Source organism: Paralichthys olivaceus, chromosome 18 (assembly GCF_024713975.1).
Source record: "Paralichthys olivaceus isolate ysfri-2021 chromosome 18, ASM2471397v2, whole genome shotgun sequence".
In the NCBI taxonomy this organism is placed as follows: domain Eukaryota; kingdom Metazoa; phylum Chordata; class Actinopteri; order Pleuronectiformes; family Paralichthyidae; genus Paralichthys; species Paralichthys olivaceus.
The window spans coordinates 16,679,980-16,706,143 of NC_091110.1; the positions used below are offsets into that span (position 1 = coordinate 16,679,980).

The 26,164-nt window shown below is 41.0% G+C and overlaps 1 protein-coding gene across 4 annotated transcripts in view; it reads left to right on the forward strand.

Moving 5' to 3' along the window:
- cntfr (ciliary neurotrophic factor receptor) overlaps positions 1-26,164 on the forward strand; it is a 198,614-nt gene that overhangs the window by 155,902 nt on the left and 16,548 nt on the right. For all 4 annotated transcript variants that reach the window (XM_069513854.1, XM_020104218.2, XM_020104217.2 and 1 more), the window contains 3 exons: positions 15,462-15,579; positions 16,837-17,003; positions 22,234-22,397. In XM_069513854.1, coding sequence (XP_069369955.1) covers positions 15,462-15,579; positions 16,837-17,003; positions 22,234-22,397 — 449 coding nt within the window. The remainder of the gene's footprint in view (positions 1-15,461; positions 15,580-16,836; positions 17,004-22,233; positions 22,398-26,164) is intronic.

The window sequence follows — 26,164 nt, forward strand, 5'->3', positions numbered from 1 at the left end:
GTTATGGTGTCTTTTCAGATGTGTTCAACAAATCAAGCCCATGAATAAATGTATTATTAAATATATTCAGCCATTAAACATTTCATCATTAATATGCATTCTCTTCTCTGTTATCATGAAACTTTAAGTATAATGATAAAATAACATTAAATAAATAAATAACATCAAATTAAGGACATTAAAGTGAGTTAACTTTTCTTTGTTTTACATTTTAATTATTATTGATTAATGATTGATATTTTCTTTCTGTCAGATAACTCTTAAAAATTAACCAAACCCAAACAGTTCATGTCTCTGTAGGTAATTGTGACTCTTAATTGTTAACTATGGGACGAGTAAGTGATGCGCCCTCCATGTCAGCTTATCTCACAAAGACAAAGACAATGACGTAACTGGTATGAATGCATCATGTTCCCATAACAAAGTTGTCCCTGAATAAGAAAAAATGTTGGGGTCAATTTGTCTAGAAATTCAGGGTCAGTTTCCTCTTTACTTCCTTTAGTTGCGTCTGTTGCCGAGGGGCGACTTCCTTGTTGGGTGTTTGGGAACTATTTTGATCCTCCGGGTAAATGAGTGACAGCGCTCTTTCTTCCTGCACCGATCTGGTATGCACCTTCTCACATGCCGATATTGTCATTCATGTGTGCGAGTGAATGAATGCATATGGAACATTGCAACGTTCCCAAGGTTGTCAAGCTGCCGAGTGAATAAACCCACATGCCAGCGTCGCCGGCGTGTGATTAATGGATGAAATAAACATAGGAACAGGTTGCATGCGTTTCCATAAACTCTGATGTAAGGAATGGAATGGAAGTTTTGGAAAAAAGTAGCAGAAGAGGAAAGAAGCGATGAGGATACAATACAACAGAGCAGCTGAAAGACAGGAAGAAAGAAAAGGTAACTTCAGAGGAGAGCAGAGATTCACATTGATATTCTGACTGAGGCAAAGTCAATGTGTGTGTCCCCACAGAGGAATATTTATATCTGACCACACACACACACACACACACTGGCACAGACAGACATATGCGTGTGAAGTGTGACCTCTCTACAGAGGCCTGTCCGTCAGACAGACACACTGATGGATGAAGCTGTCAGTGCCAGGGTGTCTCGCTTATCGAGCAGTCAAATAGCCCTCTCTGTAGACCACACACACACACACACACAGAGGCATGAACTAACACTGATACAAGTGTGCACTCAGATGCTCTCAGAGAAGATGGAATAGCAGAAAAAGGTTTAAACATCATTAGCACATATCTTTATTAATTACAGTCTGAGACACGTCATATTTCAAATTTCATCAAGATCAAAAACTAAGAGTCTAATGTTTTACTATCACTATTACTTTGTTGCTGTGAGTAATTAGTAAACTGATTGTTTTTAATTTTTAAGTGATTAACTAGTTTTTTTTTCAAGCAACTTGCCCTGAACAGAACACCTAGAGTATAGCGCCTGTGCATTTGTTGTTTCCTTAACAGCAAGAAAACTCATATAAAACTCTGGATCATTTTTATTTCTATTTGAGTGAGAATGTCGAACTTGAAAACTGTATCTGTGACTCTTAAATAAATTGGTCGACTTGGAACTCTTAGATCGGGGGTGTCAGAGACACAGCTGCACACAGCAATTCACAGCAAGTCCCACCTATATTTTCTTGACTTTGAATATTTGGATTTTGGTTCCCCCCCTTCTCTCTCTCTTCACCTCCAGGCTGTGAGTCGTCACGGCGCCGCTCATAGATGAGGCATTAAACCTGCATAACCTCATCTTTGCAGCGCTGCAGGGAGCTTCACCTCCATCACACACTGTGTCCTTGTTTACATCTGTGGCTCTCCGCCTCATGTTAATCATGGACTCAGGGTTAGAGTTTGACCTAGAATGAAACTCGGCACTCTGAGTTTGGCTAAAAATGACTTTATACTGTCAAGTAGCAGCGTGTACTGTATGTCGTATTATGTAAACACTGTGTAAAATGAACCTTCATGAGTGATGCCTGCAGGAGACGACCAAGCTCTTTCCAATTTTCCAGAGTGTGTCTGGGGAGAAGGGGAGCGAGACTCAGCACGCTCTCATCCTCTCTCTTCGTTTTTTTTTTTACTCGGTAGTTGGCATGGGGCTGAGTGTACCTGTGTGTGTGTGTGTGTAGGTGCATGTGGGAGTGCTCTTATATGCATGCCTGTGTGGCTCACCCACTCAGCAGTAAATTCTGTTATCCTTGGGGGTCTGGCTATGCGAGGATTACACTGGCATCCCACTCTGGTTTTAAAACACAAACAAACACAGCTACTTGCACACAAAATCGTGCACGCAAAAACACACGTTGTGAAGTCCGCACAACACACACACACACACACACACACACACTCTCTCTCACTCAAACGCGCACAAGCAGCTTGGCTTTGCCACGGCTCCGCTTTTCAATTTTCAGCTCAATTACATTCCACTGTTACCTATTCTAAACCAAGATCCCTCTTTTCCCTCCAGACACACACACACACACACACACACTTATCAAACGGTACTGCATCACACTTAAGCCCAGGATTGTGTGGCCTCCTCAACTTTCCCTGGAGTGAGAGGAATCTGTTTTTCTTTCTTTTTTTTTTTTTTTAACTTTACTCTCTGCAGAATGTTTAGATGTAAGGAAAGCTGGATCGTATAAAGTTGCAGAGGAGCAAGTTGATTAAATCATAATATAGTGAATAGTCACAATAGCTACTGGTTCAAGTCCCTCTGTCATTTATTTGCTTTCAAAGATAAACACTGCATCAAGAGACTCCCTTCAAGGCCGCAGCAGAACCCGCTCGTCTCCCGGGGAACGACGGATGGATTACAGCCCAATATAATTGAAATCAAGGCTCATTTTATGTTTATGTTTATAAACCATGACTGTGAAGGAATAAAAAAAACTAATCATACTTATATGACTCTGCCAGACTGAGTGTAAAAAATATGACAGTAAATCTCACAGTGAAATATGTTTTAAATCAAACAACTTCCTTCATTAAAGCGGAGCCAGAAGTGGAGCAATATATATTTTTTTCTTTTCTTTTTTCACTTCAGCCTGCTTTTAATCAAATTCTCAGGATGGAGTTACTGCGGCTGCTGTCTCCGCATGGTAACACAAAGTACATATTTTAAGTAGACCTGACAAATCTGGTCTATTCTCTTCCAAGCATGTGTTTTTAACACTGATTTCGTTATAAATTAGCAGCAAGGTGAAATTAATCTTAAAGTAGAGAAAGGTCGGTCACACACACACTCGGACACACTCCCTGGTCTTACTAGCATTGCAGGCGAGCTTACAAAGGGAACAAACAGCCATGTAATGTGGCGGTTCCCTCTCATTGACACTGGGCACTGGAATGCAACACAGGGCGGGGGACTTGGGGACACTGTGTGTGTGTGTGTGTGTGTGTGTGTGTGTGTGTGTGTGTGTACCATCCTGTCAGATTAGCCTAATGATTAGCATTACTGAGAACTGACAGCAAGAGGAAGGAACAATGAGCGTCATTTATCCTCTTTTTCTGTCTCTTGCCCACTCACTTTCTTTTTTTTTTTTTCTCCCCCCTCTGTTCCCCCTGTTGCTTTCAATCTCTGACCCCACCACCCCACCCCACCCACACCCCTCTCTGCCGTCTCCCTCACCGTCTGCCTGCCTCCCCTCGAACCATTTTATTCGCACATGATTCAGCAACCAAACACTGTGGAAGCGGCGCGGCTGATAAAATACTGTATAATGACAGGTTGCTGCATAGCTCCAGGCCCTGTAATATAGCCGAGGTACCGAGTTCCAGTAAAGCTGTTTGTAATCAACTAATGATAGGTCACAAGGGTTGAGGCTGGTTGATACCCGTAATTTAAAATCACCACAAAAAAGGAGGATGCGAAGGAGATAGTGAAAGGAAGCATTGAGAAATAAATGCAAGAGAAATTGATATAAAAGGGAGAGAGGAGATGCACAGCGTTCTCTCCCCCTGCCTCCAGCCTTTCTCTCTAAGAAACTATTGATCTTCATGTGATACACCCAGCATTTAATGCATTAAAAAACTTTTTAACATTTAAACTTTTCAGCAGTGATCTTTAAAATAGGGAGCAGTGTCCAAATCCCCCTCAGTGAAAATGATCAGCTCAAGCCCCATTTTACAGCCTATGAAGAAAAAGATTGAGACACATATACAACTTACTCTTAAAGGGTATGAGGCATCTTCTGACCTTTAGGAAATTGGCGAAAACGTCAAAATATGTCTCTGGCAATGTTAAAGAAATCCCTGAATCCGCCCCCTGATCCAAGTTCTCTGCCAACATTGAATGTGTTCTTCCTTGACCCACACCAAATCCTTCCACCAACTTCCTTCGTAATCCGTCCGGTAGTTTTTGCGTAATCCTCCTCTGCGGAGGTTACGTTTGTGTTCTTTCTCACCAACATCTTTGCTTATTCATAGTGAAACCCTCAGAAACACTCAGGGTGAACTTCATCCTGCGACAGAGGGTTTTGAGTAAATTTCATTTCCAAGGACCAAAAGCCATGAAGGTTCAGAACAACGTCTTGGGGATTCTGCAAAGTTCACTTTATCGTGTTAGAAATCCTTCAAAGAAAAAAACAATGTGTTTTACATTTATTTTTTTTCTATATTGATCCCTTTTGGACCCCAAAAATTTTCCATTTTGTCATATCACGCAATCAACTTCAGGAGGTGGAGTTGGCCTAAGCCGGAGAGGAATAAGAGAAGGGAGGAAAAGGAAGGAAAGAAACTGTTTTTGATAAAGAATGCATCACTTCAACGCATCACTCTTGATTCAGGGTAACACTCCACACTGGAGGCTCGGCCCTGTGTGTTTGTGTGTCTTTGCTGTCAAATCCAAACAAGCCTCAAAAGGAATGAGGAAAGGTGCGATAAGAGCATCCTGTTGCAGTTGTGCCTCTTCCAAAACGCTGCTGAGAGAATGAGATCACTGTTTGCTCCTCCACTGAACCATGCAGACCCACTCCCACTCGCTTTATTACCAAAATTTACTATAGCTCTCCAGCTTGTCCTCCACAACTGGCAACGTAGGGAACATCATCCCACAAGGACGAGGGTATTGAATTTTATAATTACACTACATTTGCTTGGGAACAGAAGGACACATTAGAGAGCATTACGAGGGATGTGTCCTTAATTCCTCAAGCCTTCACATCCTCGCTTTGACGCCTGATCTTTGTTGACGAGCAATAAATCACATCTGGGATGCACAGTGACCGGGTCATTCTACTCTGAGCGGGAGTGAATTCAGCAACGGCCGAGGGAAAAAGGTTGCATCCAATTTCAACATCACAGAGGTTGCACAATCACAACAGTTACTATACTCTATGGTGACTAGATCATTAGCAAGACTTAGGGAAGTACTTACGGAAAATACGGAAGTGGCCCGCAAGTGAATTAAAAACATCCTTCAGTAACTTTTCTTTGGAAAGAGAAATTTAAAACAGAAACATGATTTTGTTAAACGTTACCACAAACTGTGGCCCCAAGGATAGATAAAAAAAAAAAAAAACTAATGCTAATTTAATCTCAAATGTTAACTAGCCCTATTTCCTATTATCAAAGCATGTGACATTTCTGCCCCCCCATCAACACACCTACTGTGTCATCAGTTAACTAACTGACATAACCATTATGTAAGCTGCACTGATAATGGCCTTTTTTTTTTCCCTCATGGATGCGGGTGAGATAAAATTTCTATTCTCAGCCAAAGGTGCCAAGAGCTGAGATCTCCCAGCTTGGCTGGAGCCGGCGCTCGATCGGCAAGAGCACAGCTGGTGTGTGGAGGACCTGATTGAAACCATGAGGCATAAAGTCTCTGTGCAAACATTCCATTAGAATAGCATTACAGTATTACCAAGAATCAGTGTTATAGTAGCCCCAAGGTGCAGAGAACTGCATGAAATGCTGTGCCTCCTTTTTTGTTGCTCAGTTTGTGGGTTGTGTGTCTGCTCTTGCCTGCTTGCTTGCTTTCAGGCTGCCACAGCGTGTGTGCTGCTACCTGTTGGTCATATATCTACAGCTCTTTATTCATATCTAAAGGTTTCAGTTCAGACTGTGCAGAACAAACCTTTGTGTCTCCACAGTAACGTGACTCCTCTCAAAACCCCATGAAGAGAATATGGTGTATGCAAAAAGGCAGCACACCACACAGCAGCTGGCTGAATTCACAACCAAGGCCTCAAGCTTTACCGGCCAGACACTTCTAATTTCTGTCTCTGTCTCTGTCTTTGTATCTGTCCGTCCCGTCCTGCTCTGGATCTGACAGCTAAATTTACCAGAATCAGCTGTTTCGACTCAAACTTTGGGGACCCTGGTGGTACCTGCCTGTTTCGCTCCTCTGCCTCTGTGAGTGATGGCAGTTAGCCGTCTGTGCACTTGGCAGACTGACATCTCTGATTGGTCAATCCCAGCCTGTCACTCATGTCACCATCAACAGCAACTGCGGCTGAGAGGCAGTTGTCGCAGCTCTGACAGAGGCTCTGGCTACGGTGACATCGAGCTTTACCTCTTAGCGGTACCAGAGACATCTCCACTCAAAAGCTTTAACGCACTAAAATTTCATTTGCAAGGTATAATACTACATACTGCTTAGTGGCACTGCCTGGATTCTGATGGAATGGCAATTTCTACTTTCATCATTGTGCAGACATTAAGTCGACCTCAGCAACTTTCCTACGTATTCCTTCTCTTCACCTACAACTTTCTTCAAGTGGCTTGTCCAGCACCTCTATGATGTGCTCGTACTTTAGCTATCACTATGTTTCAGCACAGAAGCAGAAGGCTGAAGTTGCTATAGAAGTGGTATAGAGGCAGAAGAATAGTCCAGGAGAATATGTCTTTATTTAAAACCAATGTAGGGAATTTGACTTTTAAGGATTTGACCCATACCTATGAAAAGCAGAGGGAAACAATGGCTCTCGGTAAAGCGCAGACCTTCTCCAAGTTCCCTTAAGTTCAGTCAAGCTGCAAGAAATTACAAACACTTGTGGATGTCAGTCCACTTTATATTCCTGACTTTATTCTCTGGGAAATTGGTGAAAATGTCCAAAAAAGCACATGTAAAAGAAAGTAAAGATGAGCTCCTCTTCCTAACAAATGTTCATGTAAATCCATTCATGTGTAATCGACATACAAACCAACCAACCAACAGACAAGGAAAACATGACGTCCTTAGCAGAGGCATTAACTGGAAACAACTCCTTTCTGGAAAGTGTGGGATGATTACGATTGATGCTTATGTTTTTGAGTGTCACCCTTATAATACGTAAAGTACGACACGGTGCTGGACCCCATCTCCTGTTAGTGCCTGACTTGCTGTGGTGCCTCAAACAAAGGCAATTAATCCTTAACCATGCTCTGATGGAGCATAAGACTTCTATCCCTTACGTCACAACATGGATTTCAACTCAGCAATCTCTTAAAACACCAGAAAACGAAAAGTCCATAACATTTCAGATAAATCTTATTCTGCTGCTTTTGTTTTGCCTTGCACCGAGCCGTTGTTGCAGCGTTATTGCAACGATTACAAAAACAAATTAGAAAAGAGTGTGGATAAATGTCTAGGCATGTGAGGCTACAGCTTGAAAAGTTAAAATCCCGGTTTCGCTAAGAAGATTACTTTTAAATGAACAATCACTCATGAGTGGCACGGCGTTGTTCCCCGAAACTTTCCTGGCGATCTCCACTGCTCTGTCAGGATAAATAATAATGAAACATGGTAAGAATGAAGTAGCATGAAAGGAATGCCTGGCCTCTCGTAGGCTTCTGGATTCAATGCTACTAGTTTGTGCAGAGGTCTGAGGTTAAACTAAATACACTCAGAAGAAGAGTCAGAAGGAAAAATAAGAGTTTTACTACACAGTAAATTTATTTATGTAAAAGGCCAAATCCATCTTACTTCTTTCTGAAGGGCCTTTTGGCTTTCAGATGTTTTTTGTTTTCCCTTATTCGTGGCCTTCTCCAGTTGCGTGAGGAGGCAAATCAGCCATTATCATGTCTATTGACTGGAAGAGGAAGAGAGAACGAGGAAGGCTAAGTAGAAAATTGAAAGGAAAGAGAAACAACTGGAAAGGAAATACTGTGTGGTGAAGGAATTTGATCTCCCACTGAGTGGTAATAGTTGTCTCTTTAAAAAAAACAAGCAAACCTGAATTCAAACGGGCAGTTTGAGCTTTACGACTTTCTTCTTTGCTGAAATATTAAACAATGAGCATTAGGTAATGATTATTCATCGAGCGTTGAGGGACGAAAACTTTCCATTGCGTAGTGGGGCTATCTCATCAAAACACACCCTTATTTTCTGAAGCTTTGAGTGAGATGACGACTCTTTCCCATAACATCTGCAGCCTTCACCATCAGAGGCCTTAGCAGCCGAGAAGTGTCAAAACGATTCCATAGGAAGTGTTTGACGTGAGATCGTGTTTATAAGTGTGAAGCTGCAGGAGAATCTTGTTTTATTTCCTGTGAAATTTAAGCCGTTATTCGCGAGCTTTGAGCAAGATGAGATTTGTGTTGTCAGGTGGCTCAGAGAGAGAGAGAGCGTGTGTGTGTGTGTGTCTGAGAGAGGGAGTGCGAGACAGACGAGGGGGCTGCGGCGAATTTAAGTGTCCAGGTATAATGGTCGTCTTCCTGTGTCTGACCCGCAGAGCTGCAGAGGTCAATACGAACCTTTCAACACCTCCGTTCCTCCTTAACTCCGTCTCTTCAAGTGTTTTTAAAGGACGATTCAAGTTTACAACAGCTTTGATGTTATATTTGTATTTTTTGGGAACATTTTTGAAACGAGAAAAAACAATTTAAGAGATCATTTATCTAGTCAAACCTCCTTTTATGTCATCCTACACACCTCGGGCTTTCTCTTTCTTTTTGTCTCTCTCTCTCTTTCACTTATCAGCTCCTGATGCTCTCATAAGGTATTCATGCTCCTTTCATTCATTCATCTCTCACACATGGCTGTTTCCAATTGGCCCAGAGACATTCCTGGCATGCCAGGGCATCATTGTTTGGTGCAGCTCGCTCCCTCGTGTTTCGGAGCCGCTCTGGCCCAGGGACTGTGAGAGAGGGAGAAAAGAATCAAAGGGAAGGAAGGAATGCTTGGTGCATATGCATGTGTTTCAGTTCTCATGCACAGAGTCAGTAAGTTAATCTCAGCAATTGTATAAAACTAGACTGGAGGCGCTGTGTAATCAAATAGAAGTGCAATAAAGGGCACTCCCACTCAGAAATATACACAAATGTAGAACACACTCTTTTTTTCCTCTAAGTTTTTTTATTTTTTTATTACTTTGTTTTTACCTAACTTTATTTCATATTTACTGAATCCGTAAAGTTTTCAGAAATAAAAAATATTGCTGCATACGTACACAGACACACACTTTAAAAGAGACATTCAAGTGCACATCATTTACGGGCAAACGCAGGCACATTGAATTCAATTACATATACATAGAATTGCATATTCACTTTACCGCATACACACACACTAATCGCATACAGCCACGTACACACCGACATGTGCATACATCGGGATAGCCTCAGAGCACTGGGATAAAAATATTACACCACAATTACATTACCGTTCCCCATGAAAGCCGGTCTGGACAAAAAGGCACCAGCTCTGTCTCTCTAAGATTTGTCCTCACAGTTTTATTTACATTAATCTTTCCCCCACGACACACGGCCGAGCTAATCTAAAATGCAGCGAGCCCGGCGTTGGCAGGCCGATTCAAGCAGAGACAAAACCATCTGCCCAAACAAGTTTTGCCATTCAGAGCAGCACAGGCTCCAAGAGGCTGCGGTTTGTCCCGGTAGGATTCCTAATGTGAAAAACGTGATTTTTAAACTGAATGAGATGTGCATAATAGATAAGCTGACTAATAAATGGATAGAGAGAAAGATGGATTTGTTAACTGTTTCGTAGACCTGTGCTCAGATAAGATTTTGTCGAGTCGACTCCATGAAAGTAGAAAATGGTTAATAGATGTTCTGTGCCAGGAAAGTTGGTGATTTTGTGTTTTCACCAAGGCTAAAGACGGAGCAGAATGTCGGTGTATAATCGGTTTGTCATTGTATTCCTCTCTCTCTCATACTCCCTCTAAGCCGAAACTCTCCCTTCTTCTCCTCCACTATTCTAAACCTGTCACACAAAAATTCTGGGTCTCGCGAAAGAGGATCTTTGTCACAGGAGGGCGCGTGCACACACACATGAACACAAGCGCACACACAAAGCGACAGGAAGGCTACTAACACAAGCAAATACCAATTACCACAGGGTCTGCAGCCCAGCAACCAGGCCACTGGATGTCATTGTCCCTCATCACATTTTTTTGTCTCTGTGTTTGTCTCTATTTGTATTTCCATCTTTGTGAGGACCAGTGTGAGTGTTATGGAGTGAGGGCATGTTGGGAAAGAAGGGACGTGGCGGTCGGTCCGCTCGTCTTCAAAGGGCGGTGGGAGCGTTACGACTTGGCTTTAAGGCTCAGGTTAGAATCTAGGTTTAGTGTTAGGGCCCATTCAGTTGTTTTTGTGAAATTCTGCCTTCAAACAATCAAACCAATCAACAAAGAAACGGAAAGAGGTAAAAACAAACCCTCCTTTGTCCCGGGGTACAGATGCTTTTCTCTGCTGTTTAACTGCAACATAAAGTACATATAAAGTATGTATCACAACAGGGTAGAACATTTCATATTGAAACAGAAAAATGTTGAATTTTAAGTCTGCGTATGAAACTTGAAATCAGAGATGGTAATTAATGTCTGTGCCTGCAAAGGTTCCGCATTAGAGCCAGATGCCAAGGCCTGGCTAAAATTAAAGTGAATAATTGATAGAATCCTTGATATTGATTGATAAAACGAAAAGAGAGAGCGGCTTACATAGACTCAAAAAGAATATTTCGTGACAAATATTTTCCTGACTTTTAGTTTATTTTCTGATTTCTGAGCCACAGTTAGTTGAGTCTGTGACCTATTATCATTCATAAGTAGCCTCACCCGCCACATGTGCACGTGCAGGTGTGCGTTTCATGAGGCTAACAAAGGGCGTCCGCCAAATCACATTCAACATTTAGCAATTCAAAACCAGATGATGAAAGCGCTCTAATTCAAATCACATTTATTCATGAGTGGTGTCCTGTCTGCCCCCGACTCAGGTGATGTCTCACCGGGTGGTTCACAGAGAAAAAAGGAAAACATGCACAATGTCATTTTAATTTGAATCACTGTTTTATTAGGTTTAATAATCATACCGTCTTTGTTCTTTGATTTATTCTCTGCATTATCGCTCGTCCTCTCCGCTCCGTTCTCCTTCAATCAATTTTCATTAATGCAGAGGAAGCTTTTGATGTTTTGTTATCCGTAATGCAAGTGAGCTGCAGCTTTATGTGCATGCGTACTTGTTGTGTTTGAATTTGTTTTCTTTTTTTTGAAGGCCACTTTAGTAGAATCTGATGAAAGAATCATGTCCAGTTTCATCTCCTCTCTGATGTTCATGTGCTTTCCTTCCTTCTCTTCTTCTCTTCTTGTCACCGTCCCGTCTTCTTCTTTCACCCTGCCTCTGGTTATGCCCGTCCTTTCCCATCCCTTCCTCATTTCCCTCCGTATGTCTCCTCCTTTGTAGATGTTCAAACTCTGAAGGTTTCTACATCCTGTGGCATGTTCAAACACTGCCACTGAGCCAACTACTCCCTTTTGTTTACGGTTGTGATTTGGTATTAAGATTACCAAGTTAAAATCAGGAACTGGCCACCAAGGATAAATCTTCAAAAGATTGCAGAAGTGCCCTAAATAACGTTTTATGTTATTGCAGCATGTTTAAAAAAGTATTAGAGCAAGGAAGTGAATAAACAAAGTAAAAGACCCCGTTCAGACCAGGTATTAACATTTGTCTTGAGTTTTAATTGGTGAAATCTTTTTTCTAAATAGATCTGCACAAGGCTTTGATTCATTTAGCCCCTACTGACTATTTTTTCTCTCTCTTTCTACCTCTCACTCACACCAGCACACACTTCACATCCTCATCAACACATCTGCAAAACAACATCATTCTGTCTTTGAAAACACAAATGATGCACCTGATTATGTGCATATCAAGCAGGGACGTGAGATCTGATCACCTGTGATTGGATCTCGCAGGACGGAGGACGGCCTAAGCAAAGAGAGACAGCGTTTGCATTGGAAAAAGTTTTAGTCACCTACAGAAATAGTCCAGTTTTTAATTTGCCCTTGTAAAGTATGTTAAGCAGCTGTTATGAAACATCTGTCTCCTTGTACGTTCTGACCCTTATGCTGTGCGGTCATTTAGAATAAATGATTCAGATCACACTCTCGCTCTCGTAACAAACCACGCTGCAGTCTCTTACACTGTGAGCTGCTCTCTTAGGTGTCCTGGTTTGATTGACGCCACTCACGCAGGGTGAAATTATTTCAATTAAAGGAGCAAACACCCTAGAGTTTAAATAATTCGCTCCAAACATGGTTGATGAGAGTGAATACTTATGCTCATCCTCCTCACGCCTGCACGGCTCCATTTTGTAGTTTTCCTGTAGCCTTTGTTTTCATCTTTGAACTCCTCCAAGTACTTAATAAGCTCATTTGATTGATTACAGCTAATTCCACGAAGCCTATACAGGATCCCTGCAGCTCCCATTGTACGTGTGTGTGTGTGTGAGTGTGTGACTTCTTTAACTGACACTCTCAGATGAGGAGTTGGTTGATTGAGATGGCCCCAATTACTCTCTGTGATTAATTGAGTGTGATTGGACGTCGTCTCTGGCATCTCATTGTTGGCTGTATTGACAGGCTAATTAGTTGCCGGGGTGACCGCTTACACGCAGCTGTGTGTGACAGTGAAATGACCCCACAGCAGAGAATGACGCCCACGCCTTATATTTGTAGGCATGCGTGTGTGTGTGTGTCTGTGTTTGACCTAACACACTTCGAGAGGATCTATAGACAAAAGATGCAGCAGCAATATCGTATTCACATCATGAATTAATTAGACAGAATGCTGTTGCAGAAATGTTTTTATTGGGAATTAATCTTCATAGAGCCATTAATTAAAAATAGCAATAGGATTCCTCAAATTAAAATCAGGACTATTGATCCAAAAGAGGGATTTGAGAAGCCAAGGGTAAACTGACAGAGGCGAGGATAGAAAAGAAGACACACCACATTTACTAAGTGCTGCAACTACAAAAAGTCAAGAATAATGTTTTCCAAAACTGAGGCTGCAAAGTACTCATTTGAATAAGTATCAGTGATGAATGAAATGCTTGAGATACAGTGGATGAATCAGACTCACCATTGCTGGCATCACATTCTTCTCTCCTAGAGTTACAGATAGAAAACACATGCAGAAGTAAAAGTGGTACTTAGACGTGATGCTGCAGTGAAATGTCCATCTGCTCTTTGTAAAGTCCTCCCCTCCGAAGGATTGTCTTTCCTCTTGAGCTGTTTTTCTTCACCGTTTATTTTGGAGACACTTGGTTGTCACTGGAAATACTCTGGATGCTGATTGAATATCAGGACGCTCGTTTATTTTCTAAACCTAATGATGACATATAAACTCTGTGAAGAATTGCAAAAGGAAATGGTAAAAACCGTGGCAGCAAAAGATATGTTGTGAAATATTGTGTGCACATGTAATCAATTTCAAACATTCCCAGAATAAATCACTCAATTATCATCCAGATTGACATTTCGGTGATTAATGATTAACAATTAAGATTAACATTTCAACACTAGCTTAGATTCAAAACTCAAGAAAGCCCCAAAAATCACAAACTTGGAAATCCCCCCTGACCTCTGACCCTCACTCTTAACTCTATCAAACTACTGGAAATAGCTGGAGACAAAAACGTATTTAACACCCTTCTCTGTAACATTGTCCTGTTGACTGATTCCTCTTTTTCCTGAACACACCCTGGAAGCTGTGAGCTGGAAAAACACGCTCCGATATCCTTTTTCCCCACATGGGAGACGAATCCCGTCCGACCCAGCAGCTCATGTCGTTTTTCCCATGTCCGCAACAATGACGGGGTTAGTGGCTCTTTAAGACGGCTCGACCCTGGTGTGTATTACCGACTTTAAATGAAAGAAAGAATTCGATTGTTTGAATGGAGCTGTTATCAGTGAACTTGTCATATCAGGAGTATACATTACTCTTTGGCTGCTTTCCATTGCAGCCGATAAAAACCATGTAGCCTGTTCTTAAAGACCCTCTCCGTTGAAAATTAACAAACCTTGTGATATGTTTTTTTTATTATTATAGACATATTGAGAGTCAACTAAACATTTAGAGCTGAATAATTTCACCTCAGCCAAAGTTTCACAAGTCTCATAGATGGGTGGAGCGTATCACTTCACCGTAGGATGCCTCTGATTCCCCCTCATTTCACCGAGAGGCGTATCAGAAGCAAAGTCAGGTTTAATTATCTGTATTATCTCAAAGTCAGAGCCGGCTATGGTGAAGTTTATCTAGCATTAGCAACACATTATTAGCTGTTAGATAACAAAGTCCTCTTATCTTTTGCCTTTACATCCAATGGAGCGATACATATGTAAGACAGCACGTTACCGTTCTGAGACATTTACTGGCCTCCTCCAAGGTGGGAGCAGACAGAGGATCATTTGCTTTTCATAAATCTTCAAAAAGTAAATGAGGTTAAGACATTGGAAGGTCATGAAGGGATTTTTTATCAATTTGAAATACAAAAGGTAGAAAGTTGAGTTAAAAGACTTGAATCAATCTCCGGACCTTAACAATGAAGCAGCACATGTGAAATAAAAAAGCTGAAAAGAAAAATAAAAGAAGATGACAGGAGAGTTAATGGAGGAACAGAAAAGACAAATTATAGAGAATATAAATATTTCTTGTTTGGTATAATAATACACTTGGAACTTGACTTGCCGATAGTGCAGCTGTACACATACTGTACATGAGGAGTGTGTAATTGGGAGAGGAAGGGTAAAAGGGTAAAAAGCTGCTGGGAGAAAGAGGGAGTGGTAGACAAGTATGCGGTTGACTAGCTGTGAAGAAAAGAGCCTAATCTTGGAGGAGGCCAGAGTTGGCATAACATCACATCGCTCTTTTTTTTTTCTCTGGCCAACCTCTTTTATTCTTCTTTTGCTCCACCACTCCAATATCCTTCCTTTCTCAGCACAGCATCCTCCCTCCTCCTCCCGTCTCCTTTATGTTTTCCACTTCCACGTGCTGCTTAAATTTGTCTTTGTCACCTTCTGCTCCGTCTGTTTTATATTCTCAGTATATTGGATTATTTATTGTTTGTACTGTTTGTCTGACTTTGAATTTTATGTGAAATACACGTTGGGCTGTAACTTCAATATAACTCTCCCCTCTTGTAAAACTGAATCTGATGTGTTTGATTTATGTAAAACATCAGGCGTTCAACAGGCATTCTCTCTCTCTCTTTAGTTTCACCTAGGGAGCCCACGGTCACCTGTCGATCCAACACCTACCCTAAAGGCTTCTACTGCAGCTGGCACCAGCTCTACGCAACGTACATCCCCACCACGTTTGAGGTGGACGTACAGTAAGTACAAGTGAAAGTAAAGTAAAGTCGTGTGTGGTTTTACTCTCAGAAAGTAATAATACAATAGAAAACAATGTTCACAGCTTCTAACAAAATGTCTTTTCTTGTGACTCTGATAATCATCTTGTTATCGAATTAGCTCAATTTATCTACGCAAAATGGGAAATTAGTTTGCTGCTCACAGTGACATGATAATAATATAAATTAGAAAAATGTCATCGGTGAATTTGTTTTAAAAACATGCAGAACAGAGAGAAAAACACAGCATAAGGAGACAAACTTCCAACTAAGAAAAACAAACGTGTGAAAAAGACGATTTACAGTTTAGGTAAAAACTGAAAATATGGGCAGTTTGGATTTTCTCTGCAGCTAAACACCTCGGTGTCACTCTCCCTGGGTGTCCAGGCATGTTGTAACAGGACAGTGGGCAGATCTTAAATATTCACGCTGTATGGATGGAAACCCAGCGAGTCTGTCTCTGTCATGTTCTCTTTGATATTCCCAGATCACAGCGTCCCACAGCTCCCACCGCAGCAGGTGGATTCATTAATGTTGTAACAGCAGCATTATTCTGTGTGAATAGTAATGAGGAGTGAGGGAGAGAGAGAGGCATAAAGGAAGAGGACTATAAAGAGATTATCAGGGAGAGTGGCAGCGTTAGTGTCCGGGTCGCTTGTCTTTTGTGGGGAGAAGCATTCAACAGGTGGAGAGATGCTTATTTTTATATTTTCTTGGCATGAGCAACAGCCTTTTATATTTTCTCAAGATCCAAACAAAAGAGCACTATTTCTGTCCTTGTGGGCTCTGCTGCTCACAATTATATGCACTAAATAAACTGGAGACTACTGATTTGCCATAGAGTTTAAATTCACTGTATGAAGTTGGAGAAGATTTAGCCTACAAACATGTTATCAGTAAAATCATGTACAAAACTATATTAAGCTGGTAAAAGTCAAGTTCGTGTCCCAAACTTTGTCCTGATCTGTGAGGCTGAGGGAAGAGCAATGCTGATGTAATTTAGATTAACATTACGACAACATGTAAAATAAAGAAGTAAAACTGTAAAGAAAATGTGGACAAAGTCAAGTAAGATAGTAAATGTCCAGTCTGGCTGTTTGAATTAGGGCCCAACATTTATTCAAAAAGATCCATGAATCATTCCCTGGAAAGCTGGTGCACATAAAAAAATAAATAAAAATATATCCATCAAGGAGTTTTTTTGCGTAATCCTGCTTTTTATTCCCCTCTCCTCTCCAGACATAACCAGCGTTCACTGGAGGTGCAGAAAGACTCCGTCCACAAGAACCGCTGCCACGTACGGTTTCCTGAGGTCTTCTCCAGCTTCCCTTACAAAGTGAATGTGACGGCGGTCAACGCCTTGGGGAAAGCCTCCACCACCATCTCTTTTGAAGAGTCCAGTATAGGTAGGTTTTATTGTATGCTGTGGTTTTCTCCTTCATTCTCCTTTGCCACAACGTTATTCTTTCTTGTGTGGAAGCATCTATAAAGTGACAGGTGTAGTATCAGACATTTGTAACACATGATAAAAGTTTTATTTTCTAAAAAACCAAATGTTTTAATTAAAGTTGCAAAGGTTCAAAAGAAAAAGGTATTTTGAATGTTTTTCAAATATTTCTTTCTCACTGATTCAGCCTGCAAAATAATAAAACCTTTTCATTAAAGTTAAATAACAAAGAATTTGGGCCTTTCAGGTCAGGGATAAATCTAAGACCCCTCTCCTACACAGATTGGCAGAAAAAAGGAGAAAGAATGGACCGAAATACTGAGTGTTAACGGCATCTCTGTGAGGATGCCAACCCTTGAGCAATTTTGAAATTTGTTGCACCACAGATGACTGATTTAATTCACTTCTGGTTCCCTCTCTGGAGATTCATTGTGCACACTTGGTGCCAGAAAGACAAAGAAAGTAAAAAAAAAACTCAACAGCCAAATGTCGACAGGCTGAAAGAAGAGAGCACAGCTTTTTATTTTTCTTTAACCAGCAGCGTAGTCCATTAGCAAGAAAACCCACTGACTGTGCACCCATGTCATTACCAGAGGCACTAGATAATAAACAGGACACCTCTGAACCCATTCCTGCAGCGGAGCGTTTTTAATTCTGGCTCGGACAGGATGGTCAACTGCTGCCACATGAGCACATTTTACTCCCAAATGAACCTGAAAAGTTAGTGCTTTGATTGGCTATTTAAAATGTTCCTTTAAGGTTCAACTGTAAGTACTTCTAAAGAAAAGTGCAGGTCTAGATTGGGAAGTTTTTGTTCACTCATAGGCTGCAGAAGGCCACATAATAAAAGCAAGACTCTTAGAATTCTTAAGCGACTCAGGCCGGAAAGCAGCGGAGAGGAGAAATTCATTTTAAAGAAGGAATGAGGAATACTTTGGCAGATAAGGGAAGTTGCTGCCGGCAGTGCTCAGCGCCCGTTGTATTGCCCCGAGTGCGATACGGGTGCGCATGGCGCACAAACACGACTGTGGGGGAGTGAGTCGGTTGAGAGGGTGTATTGAAAAAGAGAGAGGGAGTGTGTGCGTGCGTGCGTGCATGTGGGTGTGTGTACATATAAGTAACCAAATGAGGCAGTGACATGCTCTGCCAAGCGCCGGACACAGGACTCATGAAAATGCTAATGCTAGTCGGATTAGCGCCTTGGCTGAGGAAATATCCCACAACTATTGGTGATAGCAAAATACCCCACTGCTCCTTTCTTTCCCTCTGCTCCCCCATTCATCCCTGCACGCCCTTCTTCTGACTTTGTACTTTTTATTATTCTCCTGGTTTTTCCCCTCTTCCTCTTTCTCTTCTCCATTCCTCTGCTATCGTCAACCAAATCTTCTCGGATAAGTTTGAGAATGTCGTGTTTGGCAGAAATGTCTCGCGGTTACTTTCTCAAACTTCTTAATTTTGCAGTTAGAACACAATAAAATGCTGCGTTACCACTTTCTGCTAAGATCTTTGGTCTCAAAGAAAGAAGGAAGCAGCTTTTTATTCCACATCAGGTTTTTTATTTGGATCTGCATCAAATTGCACACACTCATAAATAACGGCTGCTTGAACATACCTGATTTTTATAATCAACAAAAATCTTTTAAAAACCAGTAAAACTTAAGACGTTCCTGGAACGATTCCACAACTTTCTGGAACTGCACCAAAATGTAGTGAGTTCTTTTCTGACCCAAACTTTTGCAAAGTTTTGTGGAAATCCTTTCTGTAGTTTTTGTGCCGATGAAAACACACCCTCTTTTGGGGAAGTTATAAAATGCTCTACTACCACTTTCTGGTAAGATCTTTGCACAGGCTTTAAATACTGTGGTTGGTTTTAACAAGCTAAGACCACTTGCTTTTTGTCTTAGTGTAACTGATAATACAATACAGCTGCTGTGATTGGTTATTGTCTGAGAAAACACTGGTTGAAAAGGCCAAACAAAATAAAAACATGTTTTCAAATTAATCATGTGGTGCACATGGTCGTCTCGCCTTCATCACTTCCACGTTTCCCTTTTGTTTCTTTACTTTTCTGTTTTGTATTATTCATCCTCCTCTTCATCCTTGTTAAAAGTCTCTCTCATACCATTCTAGGTTGTAAGTCACATTCATTTTCGGGGACAACGAGGCAGATCGTAAATAAATAAAACAATTTCATGCTTCCTGGTGCACTTCTGAATTCTGAGTGGGAGTAAGACAATTCTCAACTGTCCTTGTTCATCCGACCAAAGCTGCGATGAAATTAGATGAGATGAGATTGTGTGTGCATGTGAGTGTGCTTTGTGTGCATATGTGTGTGTGTGTGTGTGTGTGTGTGTCTCCTCACATGTGCACGCTGTGGATACAGTTACAAAGAGATCCCTCAAGGAAGCTCCAGACTCATCAAATGATAGATTAAAACTTTCTAGTGTCACAGTGATCAAATGACAACTGAAGTGTAAAGGCTTCTGCAGTCAAACCATTTATACACACGACAAAGAAAAACTTTTACACCACCTGGGCACCGGCTGTGTTTTAGTACCATGTTTCACATTCACTGGGATTTAATGAATAGAGCGTAACTTAATTCCAAAAGGGTGAAGCGGCATCATTACATCCACTGTCAGTTATTTCATTCTTTTTAATTCACAGTGAAAAAGTGATGGTGTCCGGGGTTAAATTGAGGTTACTTTGTGGAAAAACACAAAAAAAAGACCCAGGTCAATGACAGCTTCATTCATTCTGTTTGTTTTCTTCATGCAACCAAATCTCCAGGCTGCGCTGACGAGCTGATTTGTTACTCGGGTCTATTCGTTTAGCAGAAAAAAGAAAAGAGTCTGCATTTACTCTAGTTTTCTCAATATTTACATATCAAGACATTTGATGGAATCACGTTAATTCACAGTCGTCCATTAGAACAGGTTAAGCTAATTACAGAATGTTTTCAGTTCAGTTTATATCAGTATAATTGTGTCCATGCAAACATAGTAAAGCTTAGTTAATAAACCGTGGACATTATGAATGGAGCAGCATTAACATGCAGCTCTCACATATTACAGCTGTTTCTTTTTTTTTTTTGTTCCATTTTTCCTTTTTAAGTAATTCTGTGTGGCATCACCGTAGATCCTGGCACTTTGTATCTATCCATTTTTCCCATTTGTTCAAGTGCACTGATGGATGTCATCATCCAGTATTTTTTTGGTTCTTTTTGAAAAAGCTATTTATTACAGAGCAATGACGGAGAGGTGTGAGGACGTGGGAGAGGAGCTTCAGACTTTTATGTCCTCTTTTTTTGTCATGCGGTCACACCTGGATGCATTAAGTAAAAGAACTCGATGGCACCCAATAATGGATTTGGAGACTCTACAATCAGAGAGAAAGAAAAACCTGGATGAACTCAGACATGCAGTGGTACATTGAGTTCTACATCCAGATTAAGCTTTTGCAGATCTCACATATTTTATCAGTTTTCTGCTGCATAATCTCAGCCACTACAAGTTTGCACTACTTTCCTTTTCGGTAAGAAAGATTAGTCGCTCTGCCTCCTAGTCTCTTGTTCCATTTTCAGCAGACGGTGCATAAAATGGTCTCACGTGTAGCTATTTGAAAGATAAAGAAAACCTGTTCACTTGCATCTCCAGCCAGGACAAGGACTGCAACAGTGTTGTGGACACAAATAAGAATAAGCAGCGCCAAGGGACGCATGACAGACGTTTTTAGGCCAAAGCATGAACAGACACAACGATGGGATCAGATGAAATTAATTTCTTCTATTTTTACCTGTGTTAAAACACGTTTTAAATTTTATCCCCATGTTTTAATTGCGCTGTTTTCAGACTGTCCTGTTGGGATCATATATCCTCGCACATGGGATCATATAAAGATTGTCCAGAGTCTGTATCAGGAGGAGACAGCCCAGAACAACTGACTTGGACATTTGCTCTCTTACATGATAATTTCAGGAGAATATCCTCTGTTCAGTGTTTTTCTCAATATAGGCAAAGATGGCTAAAGTCTACGTACGGACAAGTTTTTGTAGATACTATGAAGATTTGTTTTTGTACATTTTAACATTCGTCCAACTGTTTCCTTAAAAGCTGCACTGGTCGCTGAAGTGAAACTCCTGCTGTCTCAGTAGATTTCAAACTCTTCTTGTAGGAAAAGGTCCTTTCTAGTGTTAGTGTTATCGTGCTTGGTCAGATTTCAGGTGCCTTGCCAGAGGTCATCAAAAGAAGGATGTGTTCATTGCTCATGCAACACAAAGCTAATGCTCTGTGTTTCAAGTCAGATGAATGCTTTAAAAGCCTCGGGGAAATCCCGCCCATACAGATTTCCCTCAGTTTTGTTCTCTGTGTAGTGTTGGACAAAGCTGATGTGAACAAAGAGGAGTATTTCTGCTCCTTGGTCTCCTCGGACTTCACTCTGCCTGAATCCACTTTTCTTTCTCCACAGAAAGAGAGATTTTAATCTAGGACATGTAGAATGTTCTGATGAGGTTAAGCACAGCAGAGGTTCTTGAACTCTGAGTTTAATGAGACAGTTGCTGCAGAGTTGTGACTATGTCAAGCTTCAAAAACTCACGAGGATGCAGCTCAGTATCTTCTTCCTTCTTCTACCTCGTTGTTTAAACCTACTGCCCCAGGTTTGTTCAAAACTCAGATTCTCTGTCAAGTGTTTGAAGCCTTGAGCCCAAAAGTGAGTTGATATTACCGTGAAACAAAAGAAAGACAGATTTTCCACACTTTCCCGTCCATTACTTATTTGTGTGCCGCGCTGTGTTGTAATGGGATGAGACAAATGTCTTGAACCTTGAGCCAAGCTGCACTGATCTTTGGGGATGCTCCCAATATCTGTTTGGCCACTGCTTGAACCGAAGGATTGATTTTTTCGATTTCCAGAACCGCACAATAATAAAGTTCTAATCGAGAACAGACAAAAGACACATTGATGTGGAGAAACATCAGTGTGCGGGTTTGTTGCAAATCACCCTTGAGACTTTGAAATGTAGCAATCTGTTGCTGGAAACTTGAATATCGTCATCAATTGTAACATTGAAATCTCTCTTTCCGAGCTGCAGAAGACGTTTTACAGATGTTTTCACCGCTTGTGTGGAACCTTTTATCACCTTTATGGGCTAAACTGGTGGTAAATAATTGTTCTTATCCACCACACAGTCAAACCGGATCCTCCAGAGCGAGTGACGGCGACCCCGATCCGTTTCAACCCTCGGAGGCTGGAGGTATCCTGGCATAGCCCCGCCACCTGGCCCGACATCGACAACTTCCCGCTGAAATACTTCCTCCGATACCGACCGCTCATCAGGGACCAGTGGCAGCATGTGAGTTGCTCTGTGTGTGTGTGTGTGTGTGTGTGTGTGAGATACTCATGTATCGTCATTGACAATCGGTCGAGGTGGCACAAGAATACAGTCTGGAAAAGATCGTATCCAGCGGTGCCAACGGAATCATTCATGGAATCGTTTCTTGTTTCACACAATGAGCCAATAATAAAGGTTATAAATGATCAGTGTTCAAATCTCCATAACCTAAAGCTACAAGTCAACACTGGAAAACACCTGTTAGAGCACGAGTAGTTATTTAATATTTCACTTTCGTTTCTGGAAAGTGCTGCTCTAAAGAAACAGATCGGCCTTCCTACGTATTAGTTTCAATTCATTGCAGATATTTCTCTGAAGGAAATGACAATTAGATTAGAAGCTGGATATAATGTCTTTTTAAGAATCAATTTTTTAGTAATGGCAGAATCGCTCACAGTAAATTTAACGGGGATCTCAGAGACACGGTAAGAACAGAAAGACTCACGACACAGAGAAATGCCTCTGGTCCGACCTGCGGCAGTTTAAGTTTGATCTGTGGTCAGACAGACATAATGGCTCACCTGCTTATGTTACTGTATCCGACTGTTTCTTGTGGCTTCGGTTCCCTGAGGGCAAAAGCAAATCTGTCCACTGTAGAATTCCAGGGATGAAATCTCTGTCTGCTCAGGTTCTAACGTTGCAATGCTATTATCATGCACGTCAATGGTTCACAGAGGTGTTGTTCCAAGAACTCAGGTTACAGATCTCCACATGGAAACACACATGCACACACTAATATGATTGATGGACCAATATGCATTTTGTTTTTCTGTCTTTTCCTCTCTAGTTCCACACATTTATCCTCTTTTTTCTATATTTTTCATCTTTTCATTCAATATTTTCTTAAGTTATCACAGTAGTGAAAATGTTTTTTAAAAAATGTGTGTAATATTTTGACTTTATTCTCGTAATATCACAACTTTTCTCTAAATGACAACTTTATTTGTAGCCTTGTAAAAATCATTTTCAGGCGCCTCAGTGTAATTACTTGGCACCACTTGTTTGTTTTCACCAGGTTCACACAAACTGAAGTAAAGTAAATGCACCTGGGTTGAGTCATCCCCTCGAGGCATCCTTGATTTTAATTCTCCTCCTACACATGCTGCTTTCAGGTCCTTCACTGTGATAAACCGGGAGCTTACACTTTGTAATCGATCAACAGGAAATGAATCACAGCCATTAAAATCACAGATTCAAGTGATTTATAAAGAAGACAAGAATTAAGTGGATCCTGCCTCTAAAATGTAAAGATTTGCTCATTATTATGTTGTTGACCACTGAATTAGTTCTGGGTCAACTGTCTAAACAAAATGACGAAGTGGAACATTTTGTTTTTATCCTCTGGGAATTTTTTATAAGTTTCTGGTGGTTTAAAGACTAAATAGGGCGGCATGGCGATTTACTGTGACCTCACAGCAAGAAGGTAGTGAAGCCGTGAACGGTGTACACTTGTGAAAAATACCACGGCCCCTGTGATACTGCCCTAAATTATAAAGAATGTTTAATAGACTGCTTAGAGAGAGAGTGACAGTTACACATTGTGTATGTACCTTCAGTTGAACAGTTACACACATAAAGGTATAACTTCACTCTCTCTCTTTTTTCCCTCCATGTCTCTCTCTCTCACACACGCACAGATATGCACACACATATAAATGTGTGACAACACCTCAGATGTCTGCGGTTCAAACTGTTGATTAATCCTGACACACACTCTGTTTTTTTCTTCCTCCCGCTCACCGCTAATCAATCAATATGTGAACTAATGCGTAACGTGAAGGCCGGGAAACCTTAAGTCAATATTTGGATTGGGTACGAACACATAATTTGGAAATTACACAAATGCAGTCGATGACAGCTGAAAACTGCAGGGTTTTCCTTTTTTTTTCACACTGTGCCGTTTGATGAATGTCTCCGTGGTCGTGGTTTTTAATGTTTTGCAGCACTTAGTGTGGTTTTCAGATGGGAGATGTTTGAACCCGTCACCTCTGAACATTTTTTATTGTTGCACTTCTGCCCGTTTTATGAAGTGTTGAGGGGAAAACGTGTTGGCAGAGCTACAGAAAGTGTGTAATGTAGTTAATAGATAATTAATTGATCTTTGCTTGAGGAATTTGTATGTGCATAATTAGCCAAAATTAATTCAAGAACCTTCTTGCAACAGGTCAGTTTGAAATAGAAATAGGCAGCCAGCGCATAAAAATGTATTGTTACGTCTTTTTAATTGAATTTGAATTTAAAAAAAACCTGGATAATAGCATCATGAAAACATTTAGATATTAAATTATCATCCCTTCACATAAATTATTAAGCGGAGTCTAACGAGGCTGTCAAAATAAGATACCCCGTTTATATACATCGTTAATTACAGCCTCAGAGGTTGAATACTAATTAAAGCGTTGCTGAGGAATTTACCTTGACAGCAGAGGTGAGTGAGAACGGCTTTCACATGTAGTTAGAATGAAAATCAGACTCCGAGTGCGGAAGGTGACGGGCAAAGAATAGAATTTAAAAAAGAAAGATTTGTGCTTGTTGTATTTGAATATGTTGAATAAAGCACACGAGTCTGACGCTGCAGAACATGGGAAGAAAAATGGATGATGCATGACGGAAAAAGAGAAGTTGGCGTGCGGACGGGAGCGTGATAAAATGTATGGAGAGACGACGGCCTCAGATAGATAAATGGATGGATCGGCGGTGATGAGAGGAGCACGAGAGGCTACTTTGAAAGTGAAGTTTTATAAGCTATCAGTTACAAGGTGTTTCAAGTTTAAGGAAGATAGATGAATGGTTCAGGGGATGAAAAGAAGGAGGAATGGAAAACCTTCTGGAATATGTTAAGGCGGAGGAGAACAAAGAGAGAACCTTGGCTTAACTATGATAAACCAATAGACGAGTGAAACTGAAAATGTTTGTGGATCTTATCTGTGAAAGCAACGATAGTAAATACCAAAAAATGTAAAAGATCTTTATAATTAGCAGCCGGATGATTTGCAAACTGAATACAAACAAAAAGCAACAAGCTAGAGACGACGCAAGGCAGGAAACTGGAAATGAGTCGACTTTACTCTGATTTGCATCATTGCTCTTAGTGTAGTTGCACATAAATAGACGTACAGCTTGGAACATTTAAACTGAACAAATAAGTTAAAAAGGATGGTGCAGGATTAATTCGATTAGAGTGGTGGATGACTCCACTACACCAGTGCAATTGCAGACATGAGCTTTGCCTGAATTCAGGGGCCACAGGCTGCATTTGAAGACCGATTGCGTCACTGTGATGCAACAAGACTGTCCAATACTGAAGGCTCCGAGAAAATAAACCTTCTACTACCCGAGAAACTAACGGGTGGCTCATCCTCAGGGAGACCTGTCCTAGCCAGTCGCTTTTTCAAAGAAGGAACGGCTTCAACTCAACTGAACAGCCAACACACAGCTCTGTCGATCAGGGAAATCTTCGGTAGACCACACTGGACCAGACTGTCTCATTTAAATTCAGCCTTTCTGGTCTTCGAAGGAGGCGTCTTCCTGTACAGTGTCCAAGGCAGCTCCTTAAAGTTGGACACAGCTACATTGAAGACAGGTGGAAAGTGGGGCTGCTCGATATATACAGCATTGAATTGATTAGCTTAATTTGAATTTAATGTAAAACTCTAAAACAAAAAGTGCCTGAGAAGTTCCAACATAGATTGAAGCTGGCTTCAGTAACTTTCTATCACTAAACTCCT